The following is a 25,281-nucleotide window of genomic DNA, read 5'->3' as shown; positions in this document are numbered from 1 at the left end:
CCACAAATTACACAGATTCGTTCTAAACTTATCTAAGAATCTCTCTCATCTTTGTTTAATCAAGCATCATCGAGCTTCAACTTAATAACTCAAAGCTGAATTAATTCGATTTAAATATTTTGAATTTTTTGTATTGAACCTATAAGTTGAGCTGCTTTTCTTCTTACAAAAATGAACATACAAATGAAGTATTCATTTTAAATTGCCTTAATAGTTTCTCATTCTCATCGTAATTATCCAAATAAAATAATCATGCAAGCAATGAAACCATTATCAAGGAAATATAATAGACACATAATATGGCCGATAAGAATTAACAATAGTTAAATCATGTCTAAATAGAAAATAATAGTGACTTAGTAATTAATATTGTATATATGAGCTTTCTAGTAGGGTATTTGACTTATTAGTGTTGGACATATGGATAATATACTAATGTCTAATGGATAGCACTAAATATTATTCGACGAAAAAGTATTGAGCTTTTTGTTAAACTAATTAATAAGGGAATTTTAGGCAAATCTTAACCAACGATAATTTACTCCAGACCTAAGATAGAAGATGAGAGTAAGCAAACATAGCACACATAAAATTTAACTACAATAGTGATTGAATCCATTCGTATAAGAAGAGGATGGTAATTTTCTATATCAAACTATAATTAAGAAGACGTAAATGAGAGAGGTCACCGATCTTTACTAAGGTAGAACCCAATACATTTGATATGATTAGACTAACAATATGTATTGATGATATGAACTTCTTTGCTTCTTTCTTCTTCGTGGTGGAGAGAGAGATGAAGGTAGGTTTCTCTTCTTTTCGGGAAACATGTCTGTGTCTCCCTTTTTCCGCCCCCTACTTCTTCTTCTTCTCACTTAGGTTATATACTAGGTCTTCTCTCTTACCCACTGGTCATTAACGGAGGTACTTAAGTCATTCGACTATATTACGGGCTAACCCCTGAAATGCCGTAATATCCAATTCGCTTCTAAGACGTTCTAAATACATGACCTTGGCCGTGGCCGAGGTGCGTGTCGTTATAGCGTAGTGTAGATACGACAGTCCCAAATAACTTTTCGCCGTTTCTTCCCACGCCGATTCTTATCTGGTGAGATTTTGACCCATACAATAAGGAATAAAAATTTCAAAATTTCAAATATCCAAAAAGGCAAAGTTCCGAATCCAACATCCAATCCGAAATTCAAAAATTTCAAAAATTAAATCTGAAATCCAATCCATAATCTAAAAATTCATTCCAAAATCCAAATATTTGGATTTGCCTAAACTATGCCCACCCTACACACGACGCAACTAAAATTCTCATTTATATAAAGGGCCGTGCATATCATTGAGAACTTTTCTTAGAGAATGAAACATGAATTTAGAACATCACGAAGCAATGAAAAAGAAGAAAGTTTATCATGTTTAAAATCTGCATGAAATCATTCACAGGCTGGTTTCGAGTCAAAGCTGGTCAAGCAGATTGCAAAAGCTTGGAAAGCAGAAAGTGGATAGCGGTAGTCCATCGTGAAGCTGTCCTTTCCAATTCTGCCAAACTGTAGTATTACTTTGTCTTGTTCTGCGACAGGTATATTGTGAGAAGGATCACCTGCTGCCAGTAGCTGAAAAGTTTTCACAGAAGCCACCATAACACGGCCTTTAAAATTTAAGCACCAGCTGTGCATTTTTTCATTCCACCAAGGAGTCTTGTTTTTTAGCATAAGCGGCTCTTGAGAAGAGCCAGACGAGCTGATATCTATAGCTAGCTCCTTTGTTTTTGAGAGAGGTGCAGATAATGACTTCTCATCAAAAGATTGAGGGAATAATGTAGGTGTTGGAGCACTGCCTCCCTCCTGGATTGAAGAGAAAGGGATAGAATGCATTGTGCAATGAATTCTCCTAGGTCCTTTTGGACGACGAACAATATTGAGCTCATAGGAAATGGTAGCTACTCTGTAGTTGCATGCAGGTACTCCTGGAGATACTTTCTTTGCTTGAAAGCTTTGACAAAGTCGACCATGTTCAATGGCGGTTTCGCTTGAAGGTTGGCTATCATATATGGTAAACTTGGTTCCAACAAAGTTAGACCTGGTCAAGTTGTCTTCAAACATTATTAAAGTAAAATGAAGGGGAGTAGAAGCTTTTCCTTGCTTCCTGCCATTTTGAAGGGGCGGAGAGGAGTGAGTGAAGGAAATATAACAGGACATTTGATAGAACTTGCCTCAGTTTCCCAACATATGTATTGCTAGCTTGAGAAAAATCATCTGCAGCCAACGATATCACGAAGTCTGTGCTTGTTGCCCTTCTGATCTTTTTGGCGGCCAACAATAGTTTATCCCTCTCATTCTCAGCTGTCATCAAGTAAAATGTCAGTTGAGCATCTTCTATTGACTAGGAAGATTTTCCGATTAAAAACATAGACCACAAACTTAAGCACAAGTTATGAAAGCTTTCGCATTTTCAATCCGGTATACTAACAAGATATCAGACATAATACATCAGCCTAAGTGCAAGTTCCCCATAAAGTAGGATTTTCAAATTTTTACAAGACAAGTCTGTTAATTGATCAAATTAAAGAGTCTTGAAACTGGTTCAAAGACAAAGAATCATTTAAGAGGGATATCCAGCTCGCAGTACAAGCGTTAAAAGAAGAGAAGTTTAGGATAGGCAGAAGATATACACTTACATGGAGTCATACCAAAGTAGAGGCGATATACTGAATTAGCTTTGTCCCGTTTGATAAAGCACTGGATTGGGGATTCACACGGAGCCGGCTTGTTTAAAAATAGAAATGAAAAAGATCTCTCTGAGTTTAAATCAACATCAGCAATAGCAACAATAAGGAAATTGAAACAGATTAAGGAGATTACCTGCTTCAGTGAAATGGGAAAGGTAAGCCTACCACATTCCTCAGGAGTCTTAACAATCTCCTTTGTAATTTTCCTCCATGATCTGCAAACAGATGCGCAAAAGACAATGACAGAACGAGCAGGCCACGATGTCTCACTCTCTTCAACCCTGCGGATGATATCCAAAAGCACTTTTGGTGGTAAATTTGCCCACTGCCCTTGTTCAGTCGGATCAGAAAGGGCCACATATGGGACAATATCTGACCGGATTCTGTTGCTCCAATGATTTCTTTCTGCTCCCTTCCTTAGTATATCCCCGATCCCATCTTTCACCTCCCTCAGCTCGCGAACAATTTTCTTGAAAGGCATATCCATCAATCACACGAACTGAACCTTTCCTTCAACAGAAGGGGAAAGCATTAGATCAATGAAACAAAGAGGAGCTTAACCACATGAGGAAAGAACTTTCAGACAATTTTCACCTTTAAACCACATCAACCAATCAATTAACTAAGCCTCAATTTCAAAATTTGCTGATTGACTATATGATTATCCTTTAGGTTGTAAACATTCTGCTCTATTCGGGCCCAATCTAATTCCATACTTAATTGGTCTTTTAATACATTGAGAATATCTAGAAGTAGATGTTGTTTTAATCGAATATTTATCTATTCACTGACATACAAGTCTTTTACCAGACTGAAAAAGCTTTCATGAAAACCCAAACTAATCTAGATGAAACAACACTATTCCTTAATCCCAACAAGCCGGTATTACCTATCATTCACATACAGAGGTTTAGCCTCTCTGTTTTAATTTAAAATCAAAATACCTATTTTTTTTTTTTTTTGGGGTGAGGGATTGAAAAGAAGAAATGCAAAAAAGGTACATGTAACCATTCAATGATCAGCACTGGAATAATCCAGCGAATATTAGAAATATCTATCATTTCTAGAACATCCTAGGATTCAAAATCAAAACTTAGCACCCAAATGTTCCCACAACGAAGATTTAGCAACAATAACAATCAGAAAATTAAATTGCACATAACATTTCTTTTACTAGCTCCGCTGAAAACCAAAAGCAAAGTCAACATGAAACTAGGGGTGAAGAAGAAAAATAAATAAAAGGAAAAGTAGGAATTGCATCCAGAAACCATAACGAAAACAGAATTGCATAGTTAACAGAAAAAATGGTAGGAGAAAACCTGAACAAACGACAAAGAGTGACAAAGAAGATGAAAGCAATAAAAGAAAGCTCTGAATGTAGAAATTGAAGAAGGAAAAGAAATTAGAAGACAGAAACACGGCCAGTGAGGTCCACGTCCTCAGGCAGAACCCTGGATCAACAACTGTCAATTAAGCCTCTTAAGTAAAAGCTAAAAAAGAGACATTACACTTCTTTTCTTCCCTTTTTTTCCCCTCTCCAGATAATGGCCAATATAGGTTTTTCTGAACAAGTTCAAACATCGAATTCTCCATAGACGGAAGCCCCACAGCGGAGTATTTGAAACACTCAAATCCCATTCCTATTTTTACCATAGACATTAAAGAACAATCAGTCAACTGCCCCTCAACTAGTCGGAATTTACTAGACACATTCTCTATAATTCTTCAAGTTTATTATTCAATGGTTAGAGGTTTTATCATTATTAGACTACTTTTATGTTGGCCATCAACCTAAGACAACTCCCTCCCTCCCTCTGGACAGGTTATGCTTTGCAAATCTAACATAGGCAGCATTCCAGATACTAAATGAGGCATAAAATCCCTCCACTTGTGCATGGCCATTTAAATTATAGAATCACAAGGGTAGTTGGTGATAGCTGCAGCGATAAAGCACCAAAATACACTAGTCAAACCAAAAATTTATATATCTGATGAAGCATCATCCTCTTAATCTTTGTTTCTGTTGCTTCGCAGATTTTTCTTCTTTTTTTTTTACTAGTGAGTTTAAATACAAAAGCTTTCACCTTTTTATAAATCAAGATTCAATTTTTCTCAGAATCTCAACTCGTACAATATAGCTATCAAACGATCAAAAAGACACTCAAAGGAGCTATCGACCAACTGATTACCAGGACCCTTAAAAATGTGGAAAAGGGAATGAAAAAATAAACAAATAAATACATAACTTCATTCTAGTGTCATCAACATAAAACAAAGAACTAATAGGACACTAACATTTTCTGTAAAGATGTTTCCTCACACAAAATAAAGCATATATTATGACGCAAAGGGTGGGGAGAGAAACAAAGGAGAACGAGACCATACACAAAAGTTTGATCTTTTTTTTTTATTAGCAAAAATATTTTTTGATAAGTTAAATAAAACATGATACTTTTAGAACAAGAACAGAGTGATGAACCCCAACAGCAAAAGGGGGTTGAAAATCAGTACACGACTGCAAGAGTTGGCAATAGTAAAAACGAAGAAAGAATAAGTCATTACAAAAACACATGAATCAAAAGAAGAAGAAGAAGAAGAAAAGAGGGAGATCATAATCTCAACTAGAGAACATAAGAGAAAAAGAAAAGAGTTGGTTAATGGTACCTTTCGAAGAAACCGCAGAGAAGCGAACAATCCTGCAACTCAAGATGTTCCGGGGGAAGTAGAAATCTACAGATATGTGTATTTAAATATATATAGATATCGGGGGTAACAGAGCTACACCATCTATAGGTCTCTTATAATTACAATATACTATCTTATTTACTCAGTACTGAAACGTACCAAAAGTAAGGGGTAACAATATATCCCTTAAAAGGAGGCCTTAATTATTCAGAAGTATATCTGTGCTCAATCTTTAGATTTACACAAATTACACATATTCGTAATTTGTTTAATCATATAATTGTGATATATACAAACCAGTAACACCATGCACTTGCATTGCTGCATCAAGCTTCAACTTAATAACTCATAACTCAATTAATTCATACGGCCTGTTAGCCCCCTTTTCAGCATAAGTATATCCTCATGCATAACAACTTAAATACTCAAATACAGCATCCACTACACTAACAGAAAAGAAAGTGAATCAAACATTTCCATATATCATCAAACACCTAACGTGCATTCCCACTATAAACGATTTCCATAGGCCAAGATTCGATATTTGTCCACAACTCATTTCTACATAGACCTAAACAAGATTTTGAAATAACAATGATGACACAAATAACATAGAATTAAATCAAGAACGTACACCAATAGACTTTCTTAATGACTAGAATTCACTACGATGAAGAAGTAAAAGTATCAGTCAAGAAAAACCACAGACATAGCATTTGATTAATCTCCCACTTTTGAACCCGCACAAAATACGAAACATGGATATTTCACGGCATAAATATTAGTAGTCATTATGCTATTTAAAACATGGAGATAAAATCAAATAGAGCAGCAAAATGCACCAGCAACATAAAAGTTTTCAATCATCGATATGTTAAAAATATCAACCAATATAAGAGTATTAAAAAGAAGAAATCAAAAGATCATCGTCTATAAGAAAGATATTTGTTCAAACAAATTTTTTTTTTTTTGGGGGGGGGGGGGGGAGGTATAATTCCTACTATTTGTTATTTTTAAATTTCAGATTTTCTATTATGAAAAGTTTCATCTCTAATTCGCATCAATAGGTTTCAATTTTTATGAACGTACTCATTTATTTATGATGCCTATTTAATTGATTTTGGTTTTCTTAAAACTATTTTTTCATTTTTTTTTAAAACACCACCTTAAAATTTTAATAAGCCATCACCCAAGTCCAAGGCAAAGAGGAAAGCGGGATTAGGGCCAGAAGAGTCAAATACGGATACAACTAATGGCCCCAGCCAAGCCCAAGTTGTACACAATGAGGCCCCCATCACAAACCAAAAATTTGGACTGGGCCACCACCTCCCAACCAAGTCCACTACCGGCGACCATCCCCAATCCACGTACACTAACCCAAATGATACTCCTTACCCCAATACCTACTAGTCCCCTACCAGAGCAATTTACAGAAACACCCTCACCACAATCCATGGTTACTCAAGTGAATCACCTGAGAAGTCACTCAAACTCAGGTGACATGACATCTTCCGTCCACTCAAGCACATCACAATTAATTTATGGTATTAGATGCAAATCTCAACGCTCAAATTGCTAGGTCTGATTTGACATTTAACCCCAATTACCCTATTGTGTACCAAACGCCCAACCTAATCCCCGATTCTACCGAAAGAGACAAAGCAAAAAAAACAGAAAAATGGAAAATTACCAACAATCATCCATCCCCGTGACCTCCCTCCCATTGCCGCCAGACCACACACCGGCATCGTGGCTGGAACTGGCGCTATAGGAACAAGGACTAGCCTACAACTTCCACTTAAGGAACCAGCCAGTGACCTTAATCATCCAAAACCCAGCGCATTTGACTAGGGTAACAGTGGAAGCCTTGAATAAGGCCTTGTATTTGGCCCAAACATCTGGAAATCGATGACCCTCAATGGCAACATGCATCCCAACCTGGAACCCCCAATGATCAACAACTTGATATCCTAAGCTTTCCAATCAGTCCCTTCTTCCCAGACCCAGCAGCAAAAGACCCAGAGGCAACTACCCAATTTGTGATTATCGAACCACTATTCTAACAAGTGCCATTGTTTTCAACTCCAACAGGGAAGATTCAAACACTACCGCTAGGGAATGATCACGTCCAAATGCACACCTCAATAGAGATATGTAACAGTCGTATGCAATAATAAAACCCAACTAAGAGTCGGGGTCGAATCCGCAAGGAGTTAAGATAGGAGCTAGGAGTATATATTCAAAATGAGCAAGTGAAGTATCTAGATTGCAATTCCTATTTTCTATTTCTAATTTTACTCTAAAGATTGCAAAATAAAGAGAGAATACTAAAGATAATTATTTTTGAGGTTTTTCCAAATTGATAAAAAGCCTAGGGCTATGATCATGACCTAGGTGTTTGCCTAATGAGATAAAGACTTTAATGTTTTTTTATTGATTGGGGTATATTATAGCTATCAACTCTAAATTACCTACTCAATATCTCTCGGTCAGAGAATGGTTTTGCCTAAATTGGCTTTATCAAGACCAAATGAGTATCACACAAAATAGTTAATAAAATCTCAAGTCAAGTTATTACTATCTCTAGGTTAAACCCTTTAATTGGGTTAATAAATCTCTCAATTGACCCAATTCCTTGTTAGCTAAGTTATCTTAGACTATGTCTCTCTTTCTCAAGTAGAGACTAACTCAAATAGGCATGAACTAATGTTTGCAACCATTAATTCCACAATTAAAGTATGAACTAAGCTAAATAATAAACACCCAATCATACACAAGCACTAAATTATATACCCATCAGGTTTACACACTAGGGTTGGGTCAAAACCCTAGTAAAAATCTAGCTACTCATACTTTTTTTAGAAGAAAATAGAGAAGAAAGACTAATTAAACTCATATTGGAAGATTAAAATAAAGAAATCTAATGTTAAAACACAAAAATAAGCTAAACCTTCCTAAAATAGCAAAGAAAACAGCTACATCGATTTCAGATGTTCAAAACTTGTTCTAATTTCATGAAACTCTTCTATTTATACAAGGCTGAAAATCTCGAAAAATGCCTCTTGGGAGGTTCTGCGGCCGCACAATTCCATGTGTGGTCCGTAGATTTCTTCATCTTGGTAGGAAGTGGAGTTCTGCGGTCGCACATTTTTGAACTGCGGCCGCGAGACAATCTTCTACAGTTCGCACAATTAGGTCTACGGCCACAAGGCACTTCTTCTGCGGCCGTATAATTCTTGTGCGGTCCGCAATTCACAGAGACTCCTACGTGTCTATTTACTTTTTAGTAGTGGATTTGGATGTCATCAAAATTTAGTTCCGCGGAAAATAATATGTAGGCGATTAGGCATATAAAAAATTATCACTTGTTATGCTAAGCGAAACACTTAGAAAAGTTTTGAGAAAATATTTATGTCTAAATGCGAAAATGTAAACTAGCCTAGAAAGCAAGTAAAATGATCAATGGATACAAGTATGGATGCACAGGGAATTACACTCAAATAACGATCCAATGTATTTCACGATTTTATAAATATGAGCGAGTTTATGTTAATTAGCCTCGGGTAATAATTCTATATTAGTTCTTCCAAAGACTAACAAGACTTCCTAATTGAATTATCCCTAAAACAATTATAAGATTAAGCACACCCGATTATAGCTAGAAGTAGTTTAATCCTATCCCTAAGTAGAATCTATAAAGTGAGAGTTAAAGCCTCAAGTTCTTGTTAATTAATCTTTTCCAACCCCAAACTATCTTTCCCAAAATTAATTCGAAGTAAATGGGCGAGTCCTAGGGTTAGCTAATCCCTTTGGAAATATTAAATAACAAGAATAATTAGAGAAACAATAACTCACTTCATAATAAATAAATATCGTTCAATATATAAGGACAACAAGATATTTAATCCATACTTTAAATATGAATATTTCCATAAATAAGATTCAAGTGTTGAAATAAATACTACACACTTAGATATACAATACAAAGCAAGAAAATGAAGAAATCAACATAAATAGGTAAGAAATTCTCAACCAAAAGCTTCAAATATTCAAGACCCAAGTGTGTGTGCAAGAACTCTAACTTCCAAAACTTGTGTTCTCTAGTCCAAAGACTGAAAAATAAGCCAAAGATGTGTTTCCAATAAGCTAGATCGTGTCTTTGTGGGTTTGGAATAGAGAAAATGTGGAATGCCAACACTGTCCTCAGCTTAAGCCTGTTGATCGCACCTGCGGAATAAATCACAGCAGGTACAACTCCGCAAAAACAGTCTGCCAATCGCAGGTGCGGATCCTGTGTAGAATTCCCTACTCCGCAGATGCGTACCTATAGTCGCAGAATTAATGACCTCAGATGCGACCCAATGCAATGTAGCCCATTTTCGCATAAGCGGACTTCCACTCGCATAAGCGAGCTAGCAGAAGTGAGCAGTGATGCGCATATGCGGAACAACCGAAGGAATTTGCACTTTTTAACTCTTTTTTGCTTAATTCAACTTCAATTGAATTCAACTCTCTTCATGGCATCATTTATCTGAAAATCTAGCAATGCACACAATAAATCACCTCATTTTATAATTAAAGGACACAAAAACTAAAGAAAAGAGACTAGAATAAATGGTAAAATCACCACTCATCAACACCCTCAACTTAAAGCTTTTGTTTGTCCCCAAGCAAATCAAAACCAAATATTCAATGAGGTTCTACCATTTAAAGCACAAGTAGCATCGACATCATTCACAAATCATATTCTCCAATTAAGCATCATACTTATGGATTTGGTTGGTACTAATAATTAGGCTCAAGCATGTGAATCTCAACCAAATAACTCCCTCATTTAAAAATAACTTCAAGAATGCAATGAGGTTTCAATATAATCAAGTGACAGCAACCAAGCCTCAAGAAGTGACTCAAAAGCACTTTTCTACTACATATACTCAATTTACACAATTCGAAATATATCAATGTCACCAATTCAATATAATCCATGTGCCCTCACAAGAAACAAAGTCCCAAAATTACCATATTTACAATAACAACACAAGAGACACATGCACAAAGACACTCATTCTCAACAAAGAATTTCAAATGTTAAAAAATATCATGTCATAAGCTTGCCCTTATTTTTATTCCCCGCCTATTCAAGAACATTCGATTGGGGACCCCATAAGGACTTTTTTTTAAGCTTGTAATGTAGGTTTAGGAAAGGGTAGGATAAGTATTTGGGATACAAGTGACTACACCCTCCTTGAACACTACTCACATTCGTCATTCTTTTTGCACTTTCCTTCTTTTTAAACCACATAGCCCTTATTGATATTTAGTTACCAAACTAAAACCACCTTAAAGTAACTCTCTAATTTTCTCAAGACTCCATATTTTTTTTATACAATTATTTTCTTTTGGAGATTGAGTATCTTCATATAAACAACTTTGAGGTATAAGTTTCTACACACAATGTACATCTTCACCATTTTCCTATTAACACCAACACCCCCAACTTAGGCTTTTAGCCTCATTCTTAACTTTCTAGGAGGGACTGGTTCAAAAGAGGAAAGTATTTCACAAAAGGGTAAAGGTTAGTAATGAGGTAACCAAAGAAAATGTTAAAGTCTCAAATGGGATAAATTAGTGATAGTATTTATGCAATGGTGGGCTTGAAAGGATAAAGAGGATTTTTCAAAGATCACAAAGAATGCCTAAGGTCATCCCTCCAACCAGACATAACTAACATTAGCATTGAAAGACCAACCGGACAAATTCTAGATGATAAAAGTAAACACAAGAATTATTTTTAACAACAACTAACACACATGGTACATGAACTAATCAAGATGGATCAATTTCACTTCTTAATAAAAGCATTTAGAGCAATATCATGTCAACTAGTGGGCAAATAGTCACCAAATGAGCCAAAAAGTTATCACAAAAATTATTCTTCCCCATGCAACTTACTTTTTCAATTTAAAACTAAAATTTGGAGGGGTATTCTTAATTCACACTTCACTTATAAGAGACTAATTTTATTAGTACCAAACAATCCAAAAGTCTCCACATAACAAAATAAGACTAATTCTCTTAAGAAAGTCGTCGCGCCATCTATCATAGGAAAAAGTCACCCGGTTCAACACAAAAATATTCCTCGGGAAAGAACCGTAGCATAAACAAAACCCAAAGAAATACTACTAAAATAGATAAAAGTAAAATAAACTAAAAACTACTAAAGAAAATACAATAAACACTAAAGGAATAAAAATGAAATAACTAAAAACTACTAAAGAAAATAAAATAACAAAAACAACTAACACTAAAGGAACAACATAACATAAAATAAAAACTACTAACGAAAAAAATAAATAAAGAACAAAACAACTAACACTAAAGGAACAAAAATAACATAAATTAAAAAATACTAACGAAAAGAAATCAATAAAGAACAATAAAATAGAATAACAAAAGCGACTAATCCGCAAATATTTCACCAATCACAAACTAAACTCGACAAGAGCACATGATAAGTTGTCATAAAACAAGCCTGACAAGGGCACACAATATCTATACAAAAGCATAAGCCCGACAGGGGCTACTCCCTAAAGCCACCCCCAACTAAAGACATTGCAGTGTCCTCACTGCACAATAGCAAGATAAAATAAAAGTAGTTTGAGGGTTTCCCTGAGGTGTACTTCAGACTAGCAAACCGTGGGAGAAAGGCTAATCGCTGTTGGGAAGAACTCGGGGCCTCATCATCATCAGTATCATCAGCATCATCACTAGCAGCACTCCACATGAAGGAATACTCTTCACTATCATCGTTGTCCTCAACTGGTATCTTCTTGTTTGGCTGCCCCCATTTGAAGATGGCCTTGATGTCTCTCCACATCTTTATCATAAACTTGACTTCTTCTTATTTTGCACTTTCTCATTTTGGAAGTCTGAGTGAAGATCTACATGTGCCTCGGCCATGTTGCCATAGGCTACCTCGAGTATGCTAACAAAAGCTGCCAACTTCTTATGAGACTCTTCTTGCTTCTTCTGGTTGTCCAGGTAGGTCTTCATTTCTTCCTTGGTGAAATACTCGGGCCTAGGCTAGGGGTGTAAGGGTCCTCTAGGGAGCTGTGATACTAAGTCATGGATAGTGCCAAGCTGCGAGTTCAACATCCCAAATGGTCCCTTAGGCACAGCTGCCTATGCGGATGACTCTGGTCCGGCAACAACAGTGGTGACTTTCCTCTTCTTACTCTTTACGGCACTACCCTCGCCCGTTACTCTCAACAGATAAAAGGGTTTGTCAGCCGGTAACCGATGATCGGTGCTACGCACCTCAACATCTACCCGCTGGCACAACTTTGTAATCAGTGAAGGAAACATCAAACCTGAAGTATCGTCTAGCAAATACTCCTTCAGCTCCTGCAGGATATAGTGACCGACATTCACATGAATGTCGTCTAGTATGCATGAAATGGTCAAGGCTCTGGTGTAGGAGACCTCTAAAACATTTCCACATGGTGATACTCTGTTGCAAATGATGTAGAGCCACATTTTGTCTTCAACTTTGAAGTCGATGGGCTTCAAATCCTTTCTCTTATTGGACAACTTTGCTCTCATGCCTACAGGATAAAGTTTAGAAACAAGCCATTCTCTGTTGTTGTAATGATCTTTTTCTCGCACCGGCTTAAGTGGATGGTCAGGAAGCCCTAGAATGTCATTGATTTGTTCAGTTCCGAACCTCACTGTTTTGCCTCTTATGGTGAGTTGTAGGTCACAAAGTTTGTATGCTTAATATTAGTGTAAAACTCACCGAACTCACTCCTCATTGGCTTTGCATGGAGTAGGCATGAAGCAAGACCACTCAGAGGTTTGTAGATGGCCATAAAATTTTGGAAGCAGCTTGGCCAATTTATCCTCGGCGATCCCCTTTTCAAGCATGATCTTCTTCATGAGAAAGTTGTCATAATACCGGAGATGACAATCAGCCGACATGAAGCGTTCAGTATCAAATTGTTCTTCCACAGCCTCTTTCTCAATTTCATGATCAAGCGGAGCATTTTTGTCCATGTTCGGGTCCATTTTAAGATCAAAATACCTTCAAAAATTAAAACAATATTAGTCGGGCATTAGAATCATGTTAACAATTCAAAACAATGCAATTAGGCTAAAAAATCAAGTCGAATGGGCCCCGGAAGCTCTAGTTGCAAAGCTACTGGATTTGCAAAATTTGCCCAGTTTTCGCACCTACGGAAATAGCCTCGCAGGTGCGGTTACGCTTCTACGTAAAACAAGTCGCTTCTGCGACACACTGTTGGCCTAAAGTCACACCTGCAGAAGGGGCATCGCAGGTGCGAGCCCGTTGCTGCGACAATATGCCCGCTTTTGTGGTGTTCATCAAGGGTTCCACCGCCCAGAAATTTTCGACTCTTTTCACTTCTTAAACATGATTTTAGCACATAATTTATACTCAAGAATTCTAAATTAGTGCATTAAATGAACATACGACTCTATTAAACCTGATTTTATGGTATTTAGCAAAAAGTATTCTTTTGGACAATTTGTCGAACACATGACAAGCAACGAGAAGTTATGCTTCTTTAATCTAATTTGGTACTTAGACTTCCCAAAGATTTGCTCTTCATCCTTAGTAGCACACACAAATACACTCTCAACCAATTTCCCTCATTCCTAAAACTAACACTGATAAATAAAAAAAGGGAAAATGGGATTGTGGGAAAATCAGTAATGGAGATGAAGAAAAAGAAACAGAGATGAAGTAGAAGAAAAAGATAAAAGTAGAAGAGAGGAATAGAAGAGAAAACTGAGAATGATACCTGTGTGGTCTTATGTGTGAGAACTCAAGTGTGAGCAGTGGTGAAAAGCAATAACGTGAGAGATGAGAGGGACTTTTGAGATTTGGGAAAAAATTAATCTCACCTGACTGATCAAGGGCTTTAAAAATTTACCCGTTCGACCGCTTCTGCGGAAGGATTAGCGCTTCTGCGAGAGCGCTTTTGTGGCTGTAAAACCGCTTATGCGATACTTTTGCATATGTGCTTCAATTGGCGCTACTGCGAGGCCGCATCTGCGAGTAAAGTTCTGTAGATGTGGTTACACCAGATGACTGATGCATAGACTGGGCAGCCACTGTTTTTATTCACTCCAACACTTGAAACTCCTCAATTCAACTCCAAAAAATCTTAAACTTGGCAGATTAGTCAAAAATAATATACTAAGCTATTCTAAAATAGAAAATTTCAAAAACAACTAAAAAAATTTAAAACGATGGTTCGCCTCCCACCAAGCGCCGCATTTAACGTCGTGGCACGACGCGGATCAACTTTACCACTTTTCTCACCACTTGGACGATATGAATTAGGAACCTAACTTGGAATCAAGCTTGTGACCACGAGCGACGGTGGATGGTAAATAGATGATCAAGCCAAACTTTAATTTCTTCAGGGATGGTAAATAGATGATCAAGCCAAACTTTAATTTCTTCATTTTTTATTCTTGGCTTTCATGTGAGGAATGTCATTTTGCCTTTTTGTTTCCTCAAATTGTAAAATGTATGGCATTTGCCTTTCTTCCTTGCAATCCCTCATAGAGTCATGTAATTCAATTCTCATATCACCACACAACTCCAATATTGAGAAATACTTGGAGTGTGATATCAAGCCTCCAAATTTCAATTCTTTCTGGATTTTGATATCCTTTTGGTCCCCCGGATTAGAGTCAAATTCATCCATATTTTCAATTACACCGGTTGACTCTAATTTCATATTTTTCTTGGCATCACTAACAAGCATGGAGTCAGTTGGCGGATGTTCAATTCTTGATTTCTCAAAATAAAGCTCACTTTCTTCCTCGAAGTTGGACTCTTCTTGATCTTTTTCCACACCCTCAAGTTTGTGGGCATAGTTAGCCTCAACCAATATTTTCATTTGATTTTCCAAGGTGCGGATATTATCATCATTTTGAGTTAGTGCTTGTTTTAAGTCCTCGAGTGCCAAGCTTTGCTTCTCCTCATTTTCAAGAATTGCCTCCAACATGAGCATCATCCTCTCATTTTGAGCATTTGAGAGTTCTTCTTGGTTTTGATCAAGTGCCAAGGAAGAATTTTCGGCTTCAACATCTAAAGAAGGTTCTTGGATATCATTCACTTCCGAGGCTTTTTGGACCTCTAAAGCTTCAAGAATTTCTCCCATTTGTATGTTTAGCCTTTCAAGCGCTAAATTATTTTGGAGACTATTTTTTCAAAAATTTCTCCAAGGCATTTTTCTCTTTGTTTCCTCCTTCAAGTAGGCATTCTAACATGAGCTTGAACATTCGATTTTGACCATGCTCAATTTCTTTCACTTCCATGTCCTTATAATTTTTATCACAAAAAGTAGAATCATCATAGTTAGGGATTGGGAAAGGGAAGGACAAATAAGCACAATAATCTCAATGACCATTTTGACGACCACACTTATCACAAATACTCATGGGTTTTAGATTGTGTGCACAATCCGCCCCCGGGAGAATTTAAATAATTTTGCCACGAGTGTGGTACTCCACGATAAGGACAAGGGTCATCAAAGTATGAACAGCTACCATCCAACCAATTTTCATTATATGATGCCATTTTTCAAAACTAAGAAAATAAACAAGAAACAAATAAGAAAATAAACTAAGACAAGAAAAATTAATTACACAAATATTCACAAGTTTGGACCAAAGCACTTGCGCTTACTTCTCAAACAACCTACATACGCTAAATTGTTCCCCGGCAACGGCGCCAATTTTGATGACTTCCAAATCCACTACTAAAACGTAAATGGACACGGTCGTATGCAATATAATTTACCCAACTATGAGTCGGGGTCGAATCCCATAGAGAACAATATGTAGGTGATTAGGCGTGTAAGAGAATTATCACTTGTTATGCTAAGCCAAACACTTAGAAAAGTTTTGAGAAAATATTTATGTGTAAATGCAAAAATGTAAGCTAACCTAGAAAGCAAGTAAAATGATCAATGGATGCACGATCCAATGTATTTCAGATTTTATAAATATGAGCGAGTTTATGTTAATTAGCATCGGGTAATAATTCTATATTAGCGTCTTCCAAAGATTAACAAGACTCCCTAATTGAATTATCCCTAAAACATTTATGAGATTAAGCACACCCGATTATAGTTAGAAGTAGTTCAATCTTATCCCTAGATAGAATCTATAAAGTGAGGGTTAAAACCTCAAGTTCTTGTTAATTAATCTTTCCCAACCCCAAATTATCTTTTCCAAAATAAATTTGAAGTAAATGGGCGAGTCCTAGGGTTAGCTAATCCCTTTGAAAACATTAAAGAACAAGAATAATTAAAGAAACAATAGCTAACTTTATAATAAATAAAAATCGTTCAATATATAAGCACAACAAGATATTTAGTCCACACTTTAAATATAAATATTTTCATAAACAAGATTCAAGTGTTGAAATAAATACTACACACTTAAATATACAATACAAAGCAAGGAAATGAAGAAATAAACATAAATGGGCAAGAAATTCTCAACCAAAAGCTTCAAATCTTCAAGACCCAAGTCTGTGTGCAAGAACCCTACCTTCCAAAACTTGTGTTCTCCAGTCTAAAGACTGAAAAATAAGCCAAAGATGAGTTTCCAATAATCTAGGTCATGTATTTGTGGGTTTGGAATGGAGAAAATATGAAATACCAACACTGTCCTTAGATGAAGCCCGTTGATCGCACCTGTGGAATAAATCACCGCATGTGTGACTCCGCAAAAGCAATCTGCCAATCGCCGGTGCGAAGCCCGTGTAGAATTCCTTACTCCGCAGATGCATACCTATAGTCGGAGAAACGACTCCGCAGGTACGGATTAATGACCGTAGATGTAGCCTATGCAATGTAGCCCATTTCGTAAATGCAGACTTCCACTCACATAAGCGAGCTCGCAGAAGCAAGCAGTGATGCGCATATGCAGAACAACTGAAGGAATTTGCACCTTTTAAACTCTTTTTGCTCAATTCAACTTCAATTGAATTCAACTCTCTCCATGGCATCTTTTACCTGAAAATCTAGCAATGCACACTATTAATCACCTCATTTTATAATTAAAGGACACAAAAACTAAAGAAAAGAGACTAGAATAAATGGTAAAATCACCACTCATCAACTCCTGGACTTGGTCTTTTTGCACACTCTCTGATCTTCAAGTCTTAGCCCCGTTTTGCGGCCGCACAATTTATGTGCGGTCCGCAATTTGCACAAATGTGTGCTAAGTTTTCCTTCTTTGTTTGTGGCCGCCGGTGGAATTCTGCAGTCCGCAATTTCTTCTACAGCCGCAAAATTCCTTCCGCGGACCGCACATTGTGTGTTTCTTTGCCCTTTGTTTCCTTGTGCTTGGACTACTCCTTATTGAGTCGGATTTAATCTCAGGAGCCCAACTTCCAGCATTCCCGCAACTTATCACAATTTCATTAGTTTTGGGAACATGATTCAATGCTTTTGGGCTGAAACAAAAGCTTAAAGGCGCTAATAAGCAGTCAAAATCCCCACTTATCAACTCCTCCAAACCTAAGTCTTTGCTTGTCCTCTAGAAAATAAATTAGTTCACACCTTCAAACGTTAAGGGTCATTTCAGCGAGTCGAAAGTGAGCCATCTACACATCATTTGGGACCAACAATTACCCACACTACTCATGAATTATCAACAAGGTGACAAGTTGTCACGACCCAAGTTCTCCCTCCGTGAACTATCGTGACGGCACCTAGTCTCAACGACTAAGTAAGCCTAACAATTTGCAGAAAAGGAAACAAAGATACATAATAGAAAAATTTAAGATGTCACTCGGCATATACAATAACAGCACTCTCGAACAATATTAACACTTCCAAAACCCGAAATCTCATGAATCACAAACTAGAGTAAATACATAATGTCTAACTCCAGAAGTCTAAACAAAATAATTACAGAAGGACTATAGCTAAAAGAGAGAATAGAGAGTGACTTCTCGGTCTGCGGACGTGGCAGATATACCTCGAAGTTTCTGAGAATCGCCTCGCCTTACTGATATTATGGGTGAGCCGAAGAACCTGGATTTGCACACAAAAAATATGTGTAGTAAAGGGCATAAGTACACCACAGAGGTACCCAGTAAGTGTCAAGCCTAACCTCGGTCAAGTAGTGACGAGGAAGGTCAGGGCCCTACTGGTTATATACATAAAACAAGGTAAAACAGTACGAAAGGTGACAGTATAATTAAAGCACTAATAGTTAATAGAGAATAAAAGCAAAGAAAGAATGTAACTCTATTACCTTGAAAATGGTAATTATAATTATATTTGATTTTGTGGTCCTAAAAATACGTGATTTATTTTAATATTAGCTATTAGGCAATAGATGCTAAGTGTGAGATAGGAAAGTAAAGTAAAAGTAAGAGGCAGTGCTATTATTCAAATCGAACGGCTGCGAATCGGGGTCTCGGACCGGCCTAAGTTGGGCCTCGAGGTTGAGCTAATGAGCTTGACTGGGGATGATCGATGAAGGACTAACAGTTCCAAGGGCCTCAATGATGGCTCTTTATGATCAATGATGAGTAATAAATGAGGAACAATAAATGTAAGTAATAAATCAAAGGAAAGGCAATGGAGAATGCTTAAGTTAGAGAGCAGAGAATGTTCTTGTTCTTGTATTGAATATCATATGTCTTTACAAAATTACAAGGGTCCCCTTCATATAGGAGGGGGAATCCCAACATAGTACATATGCATTTATTACAAAGATATGCAGCTGGTACAGCTATTTAATGTCACGGTACGGACTTGTACTATTCTTGTAGACCTGGTTAGCTTTAACCACGTGCCTTTTGGGAATTTCCCGCTTGTCTAAGATAGCCACCGATTTGCACTACCCCAAGGTCGAGCATAGGGAACCCTCAGGGTCAAACCTTGAGTTTTGCCTCGAGGCTTCTAAAGACGGGCTGTGAAATGCCATAATGATCACAAAATCAAACTCTCCGATTTTAGCCGTATACAGATAGTTCCCGCATTTCTTAGAGTGAAATGATAAGAAACGGCCTTGAATTCTTGCTTCTTCGATACTCCCATCATGACGTCATCCCTGTTAGAGCATTAAATGATATGACTCAAAGGCTGCGTAGGGGTTGCTATCAGCACGAATACCGAGAAGCCCATGAACCGTTATTGGTTTGACCTTTCCGCTCCTCAAACATTGCCCAAATGGCTTATATAAATACTTCAATTCGTTTACCATTCACACTTTTACAATATATTCAAGTTTTTAGAGCTAAGTTCACAACTTTCTGCATCCATCTTCTTTCTGTGCTTGTTTCTTCATTTTCTTTCTTTGAAATTAAGTTATAATCATGGAAAAAAACTCAAAAACGGTACCTTAGAAAGAGGGTACCACTTCTTCATCATGCCCGTCCAAGGGCAACAAAAACACCTCCAAGTATTGAGCAATGTATCCCTGGCCCCTTCGATACGATCTCCGATTTTACCATCAATAAACCCCCTTCTACACCGGGCCGATATGAGCCCATGTCTCGGTACATCAATGTGGTGACATATACGAAGAAAGTAAAGGTAGAGTGCCGATGGGGGGAGGCAGTGCAAGTAGAAATCCCCAAAGTTGAGGAAAGCATAGTCACATACAAAGCCGACAGCGTATACACATACCCTTTTACTTTAGAACCCGTAGATTCTTCTTCCCCACCGGTAGATTTGGTGATTCTTGACTTTTGTCGTCAGTACTGAGTGACACTCGGTCAGATTTATCCTTCTTTCTGGAGGATTGTTTACATGCTTCGATATTTCTCCAACCGGGTCGAGGGAATGATATTCACCCTCGATCACTTGATTAGACTGTACAGCCCCCGTCTTTTCCGAGGGGGTTTAATCAAGCTACACCATCGATCTTCCAAGACATTCTTTGCGAGCATCGATGAAGACAAAGACAAGGGATGGATGAGCTAGTTTGTCAGAGTAAGGACCTCAGACATCATCCCTACTGATAAGATGCCATTCCCGGAGGAATGGAACATGAAGCGTGAGTATTACTACATCAAGCACATTTTACTGCCCTTTCTTCTTCTTCTGAATTGATTTTCTTTTGATTATGTAGCCACTGTTTGGTTTCCCAGCGCGGTCCAGGACCTCCTAGGATTGATCAAAAGTTTAGACTCCACTTTTCCATACGACAAGCATGCTTGGCGTGATTTTGCCAAGACGCGGTGGCAAGCTAAGAACCATGGTAAGCCCTTCTAGATATCATTGACAAATTTCATATAAGTATTCTTTGTGGCAGTAAGTTTGATATACCATGCATGTGCAGGCCTTGGGGAAGGCGTGTCGATGAGACCACCTCCTCCGGGTGAAAGAGGCTTCAAAACCTGACAAGGGTAAGAAGAAAAGGAGACATCGGTCAAGTCTCCAAAATCAAAGAAATCCAAGACCCGAAGGCCTAAGACCGATGCCACGGTCTTGACTTCAGCTGCTACTGTAAATCTTCATATTGTAGATGAAGACGATGATGATGATGGCCCTTTGGCACAAAGGGTAAGGCAAAGCGCTGACGCTTCAAGCAATGCTAGACAGAAGGCCGTTGAGCCAGAGATGGCCGATGGGGACCCATCTCATGCTGAAGGGACCCACGAGGAAGGTTTGGGCGCATTCCCCGAGCCTCAAGTAGGACATGGTACAGTCCGTGTCGGCAAATCCTCGGCTGGCGATTTCGGAGGGCCTGAATCTAAAATTTTTTGGGGTCGAGAAGAAACCCCTATAGAAATTGATAGTGTGGGCGGCTTTGAATCGGGCCCTTCATTTTCTCTGGGGGATATAAGGGATGCCCAGAACAGAGGCACTACCGATGTGGGGATGTCTTAGGGAGAGGATGATCCGTTCAAGGACTACTTCGTCGGTGTCGACGAGGACACAGATCGCGAAGCCCCCATCGCTCTTGAGGAGGCTGAGAGGCTTCAAAAGCATGTGATATTCTTGACATACCATTTGCTCTTCAAATTTTTACACTTGCCTTTTTAACTTCTCTGTTTTGTTGTAGGTTAGGAAATTGTATGACCGCGCCTTTTCTAAGCTTCAAGATGAGCTTTCATGCCATGAGGTGGAGCTCGAGAAGCTCACCTCGGAGCTAAATGAGTCAAAGGCTTCCTCTGCCCGAAAGGAAGAGGAGTTGAATGAGCTTCGGTCGAGTCTGGAGGGAGTGCACCAGGAACGGACTGACTTTGCTGAACAGGTAAGACGACACTCATGAGTTCATCTTTTTATTCTTATGACTTGATGCTCACTATTTTGATTTGCCTTTGCAGATTGGGCAAAAGAATGCCCTGGTGGGGCAACTTTAGGATGAGGTTGCAGCCAAGGATACAGAGATCCTCGAGCTGAAGAGGCAGAATGAGGCCGTGACCTCGGAGAAAGACCTTTTGTGGGGAGAGTTGGCCTCGACCCAGGATCTTCTTCGAATTTCTCAGAAGGAGGCCACTGCATTATCTGTGGCCAAGTCTGAGGCTGATGAATATGTGTCCTCATACAAGAGAGATGCCGCCACTGCAAACGATCGAGTTAGAGAGATATCCGAGAAGGCCGAGCAAAAGCTGGCTCCGGCCATTGCTCATGCTCGTTTGCAAGTTAGGAGGCAGGCCTTCGAGGAAGCAAGCGCCACGGGTGTAAATCTCTCTGCTGAGATTGAGAAATCCAGAGCCTTGGAGGAAGAATCAGCACCTTCAACTACTTCGGATGAGGGTTCTGGGAGTGATTCAGATGGTAGTGAGGGTAAGGAATAGACCCGCGTCGTCATCTCTGCTTCTCTTTTTCTTTCTTTTTGTATATGGGCTCCTCGGGGGAGCTTTGTAAAGACACCTTCTGTGAATGTATTTTTGATAATGCAAAAAGACCCTTTTGTTTCAAGTCTTCAAATTTTATTTTTCAATGCTTATGCAAAGCTAATCTTTTGAATTTTGATGTCGTCTCTTTAGAGCCCATACTTGGGATAATTGAGACCCGCAAGATCGGGCACCATCCTGAGGCTAGATCGATATGTGGATCTCAATAGCTCTTTTGGAGCCTATACTCATAGTGACAGAGATCCTCGAGATCAGGCACCATCTCGAGGCTAGATTGATAGCTCTTTTAGAGCCTATTTTTGTGGTAATAGAGATCCTCGAGATCGTTCACCATCTCGAGGCTAGATTGATGTTGATATCTCCTTAGAGCCCATTTTTATATTGATAGAGATCCTCGAGATCGGGCACCATCTCGAGGCTAGATTGATATTGATGGCTCCTTCGAGCCCATAGTTATAGTAACAGAGATCCTCGAGATCGGGCACCATCTCGAGGCTAGATTAATACGGGAATCTTGATCCCTCGAACGTTGTATGACAACGGCATTCGTATGACATGACTGTGAAGTGACCGAGGTGGTTCCGCTGGTACACTTCCCCAAAAGTGATAATGGTCTAGTCATAATTAATTGGCCTTTGGAGTAGGCGAACAGTCGCCGCTTGCTCTATATATGAGCTTGCTTTCCTCTCATTTAAGGACTTTGCTATCTTGAGCAACTATCCTTCTTGTAGAGCTTTTCTTCCTTGCATCAATGCTTCCATCGTTTTAATTCAAAGTTTTCGCTTAAGTTTTCATCTCCTTCTTCTTGGTTCACCATAATTATGGTTGTCGTGCCCAAATCCGTTTATCAAGAAGGGGATAGTTCTGCCTCTACTTCCCGCTCGGTCAGTGGTACACCACCGGCGTCCGATGAGCTAACCTCGAGATGCTTTGTCTCGAGGAGGTACTTTACGTTAGAGAGACCTCCCAATGTTCAAGGCCATCGGGAGCATGCATCAAGGTCCATCCCATCAATAGGAGAGAAACACCTCGAGGCAGTAAGGAGAGATGCGGATGGGGAGAAAAGGTGGTACTGCAGGTACCTTCCCTAGAAGAGACCATCATGGCCCATATAGAGTATTTTTTGAGCGTATACACATACCCCTTTACATTGGGCCCTCTCGATAGATTTGTGCTCGACTTCTGTCAAAGATATCGGGTTACCCTGGCACAGTTCACCCGTCGTTCTAGAGGATAGTATTGATGATAAGGTTCTTTACGGAGAAAGCTAGGCTCGAGTTCACCCTTAGTCATCTCATCAGATTGTATCGGCCTTTGCATTACCGAGGCCTGATAACTTTATGACGTCGATCCACCAGGCCCTTTGTTTCCAGTTATGAAGAAGATGGAGACCGAGGGTGGATGAGTCAATTTTTCCAATTGCGGACTATTGATATTACCCCGACAGAGTTTCTGCCATTTCTCGAGAAATGGAATTTCACACTTAAGTGGTACACTTGTGTTTTTATCATTTTTGTTCATGGTGGAGGCAAACTCCATAAAGATGTTTTCCTTTTCTTTTCTACAACAATCTCGTGGCTGCCATACGAGGTCCCTAACCTGGCGGATTGGACTCGTAAACTGGCAGTTTGCTCGACTTATGATGAGCGTAAGTGGCGAGATCTGTCCAAGGGTAGATGGGAGGCAAAACACCATGGTACATGTTGTGTGGTTTATTTTCTTTGAAATGTACTTTCTTTTATGCGTATTAACTCTGTACCGCAGGCATTGGAGAATTTTCTGAGATGAGATTGTTCCCCCTCGGAGAGGAATAAGGATCATCGGCTTTGGGGCTGAGGCATGATAACAAATGGAAGGAATCCTCGAAGGATGAGGGTGCTGATAGTGAGGCAAGCCCTGCTCGGAGGCTCAAAGAAGATGTATCAGTTGAGCCTGCAGCTCCCGAGGCTTCTAGCCTCGGAAAAATAGTTCCTCCTTTGTCGCCGTCTTCTTTTCCCGTCAAAGGTACTTCGAGGGATAAAGATTTTCTGCCTCCATCTTCTTCTCCCGTTGAAGGTACTTCGAGGGTTGTTCGAGGTCAAGGGCTGCCTAAAGGGGGCGGGGTCTCGGATGATCATGTTCCTTCTCGGGATGATTCAAATGGGGATGACGAGGTCAGACCAGTAGATGCACGCTCAACTTTTGAGGAGGCTCAGCGGCTCTGCTGTGAGGTGAGTTTTGGTTGACTTTGTTGGTTTGTCAGCTTTGTATTTTCATTTTCCAATAGAAATTTTTTTTTTTCTTTTTTTAGAGGCGTTTGACAAGCTCAAGTCCGAGTTGTTATGCTGTGAAGCCACGTTGCGGAAAGCCACGGATGGGGGAGAAATCCCTCAGGCTTCTTTGTGATAAAAGATCAACGGAGTTAATACTCCTTCGATATGAGATGAATCGAAGCCAGAACTATGAAGGCCACCTCGAGAGACAGGTAATCTTTGTTTCGAGAGGATGTGTGTTTCTTCTCCTATCTTCGGAGATTAACATTTTGATATTTCAGTTGCAGAGAACGACGGAGGACTTGGAGCTCCTTTGGGGTGAAGTTGGTCAGGCCAAGTATGAGTGTAATGAGCTAAGGTCTCAGATAGATGCCCAAGTTGCGGCCAAGAAGAATGCTTTGGCCAAGGCTTTTTCCTCGAGGTGCGACTCCGAAATGCTCGTGAAAACAGGTCGGTCAAGATGAGCAGGATTGTACGGCTCGAGTCTGGCCTTTTAAAGATGAAGGCCGAGGTCGTGGACGCCTGGGCTGAAGTTGAAGAGATTCGAGCTAAGGCTGATAGGAAAGTGACCGTGTATTTAAAAGATGCTACAGATGCTCGGGCTGAGCTGAGAGGGGCTTCTGATCGGGAGGGCAAAAGTAATGAATATGCCCGATGCAGATGCCGGAGGGAAATCCTCGAGGAGATCCACACTAGGGACTTCGATTACTCGAAAGAGATAGAGCAGGCCAAGGCGGATG

The 25,281-nt window shown here is 39.1% G+C and overlaps 2 protein-coding genes across 4 annotated transcripts; one reads left to right on the top strand and one right to left on the bottom strand.

The window, feature by feature from the left end:
• Window positions 1-1,174: 1,174 nt before the first annotated feature.
• LOC104226773 (tubby-like F-box protein 5) lies at window positions 1,175-6,361 on the bottom strand. 3 transcript variants are annotated; one of them, XM_009778833.2, is made up of 5 exons: window positions 5,402-6,361; window positions 2,871-3,247; window positions 2,687-2,774; window positions 2,222-2,351; window positions 1,175-2,088 (listed from the first exon to the last, which is right to left on the bottom strand). In XM_009778833.2, the coding sequence occupies exons 2-5, from the start codon at window positions 3,222-3,224 to the stop codon at window positions 1,443-1,445; spliced, it is 1,218 nt and encodes a 405-aa protein (XP_009777135.1). In that variant the 5' UTR covers window positions 3,225-3,247; window positions 5,402-6,361; the 3' UTR covers window positions 1,175-1,442. The 3 variants fall into 3 exon arrangements, with proteins under 3 accessions (XP_009777135.1, XP_009777136.1, XP_009777134.1); XM_009778834.2 differs by having other exon boundaries at window positions 2,871-3,242; XM_009778832.2 differs by lacking the exon at window positions 5,402-6,361 and having other exon boundaries at window positions 2,871-5,395.
• Window positions 6,362-20,393: 14,032 nt separating this feature from the next.
• LOC138885186 (uncharacterized) lies at window positions 20,394-25,005 on the top strand. Its single transcript, XM_070166096.1, has 9 exons — window positions 20,394-20,415; window positions 20,555-20,683; window positions 20,951-21,117; window positions 21,316-21,417; window positions 21,491-21,682; window positions 21,792-22,218; window positions 24,105-24,499; window positions 24,580-24,753; window positions 24,823-25,005. Exons 1-9 carry the CDS (start codon window positions 20,394-20,396, stop codon window positions 25,003-25,005), a joined length of 1,791 nt encoding a protein of 596 aa, XP_070022197.1.
• The last annotated feature ends 276 nt before the right edge of the window (window positions 25,006-25,281 follow it).

Source organism: Nicotiana sylvestris, chromosome 2 (genome assembly GCF_000393655.2).
Source record: "Nicotiana sylvestris chromosome 2, ASM39365v2, whole genome shotgun sequence".
In the NCBI taxonomy this organism is placed as follows: domain Eukaryota; kingdom Viridiplantae; phylum Streptophyta; class Magnoliopsida; order Solanales; family Solanaceae; genus Nicotiana; species Nicotiana sylvestris.
Note: the sequence above shows the minus strand (reverse complement) of the source record. Positions and strands in the feature narration are given on the sequence as shown.

Excerpts from the sequence above, each read along its gene's own strand:
- LOC104226773 (XM_009778833.2), bottom strand. The coding sequence starts at position 3,224 with ATGGATATGCCTTTCAAGAAAATTGTTCGCGAGCTGAGGGAGGTGAAA. Across the intron at positions 2,775-2,870 it reads TTCCCATTTCACTGAAGCAG|CCGGCTCCGTGTGAATCCCC; the intron begins GTAATCTCCTTA and ends TTTTTAAACAAG. Across the intron at positions 2,352-2,686 it reads CTACTTTGGTATGACTCCAT|CTGAGAATGAGAGGGATAAA; the intron begins GTAAGTGTATAT and ends ACTTGATGACAG.
- LOC138885186 (XM_070166096.1), top strand. The coding sequence starts at position 20,394 with ATGGATGAGCTAGTTTGTCAGA. Across the intron at positions 20,416-20,554 it reads GGATGAGCTAGTTTGTCAGA|CCACTGTTTGGTTTCCCAGC; the intron begins GTAAGGACCTCA and ends TTGATTATGTAG. Across the intron at positions 24,500-24,579 it reads CTCAGCGGCTCTGCTGTGAG|AGGCGTTTGACAAGCTCAAG; the intron begins GTGAGTTTTGGT and ends TTCTTTTTTTAG.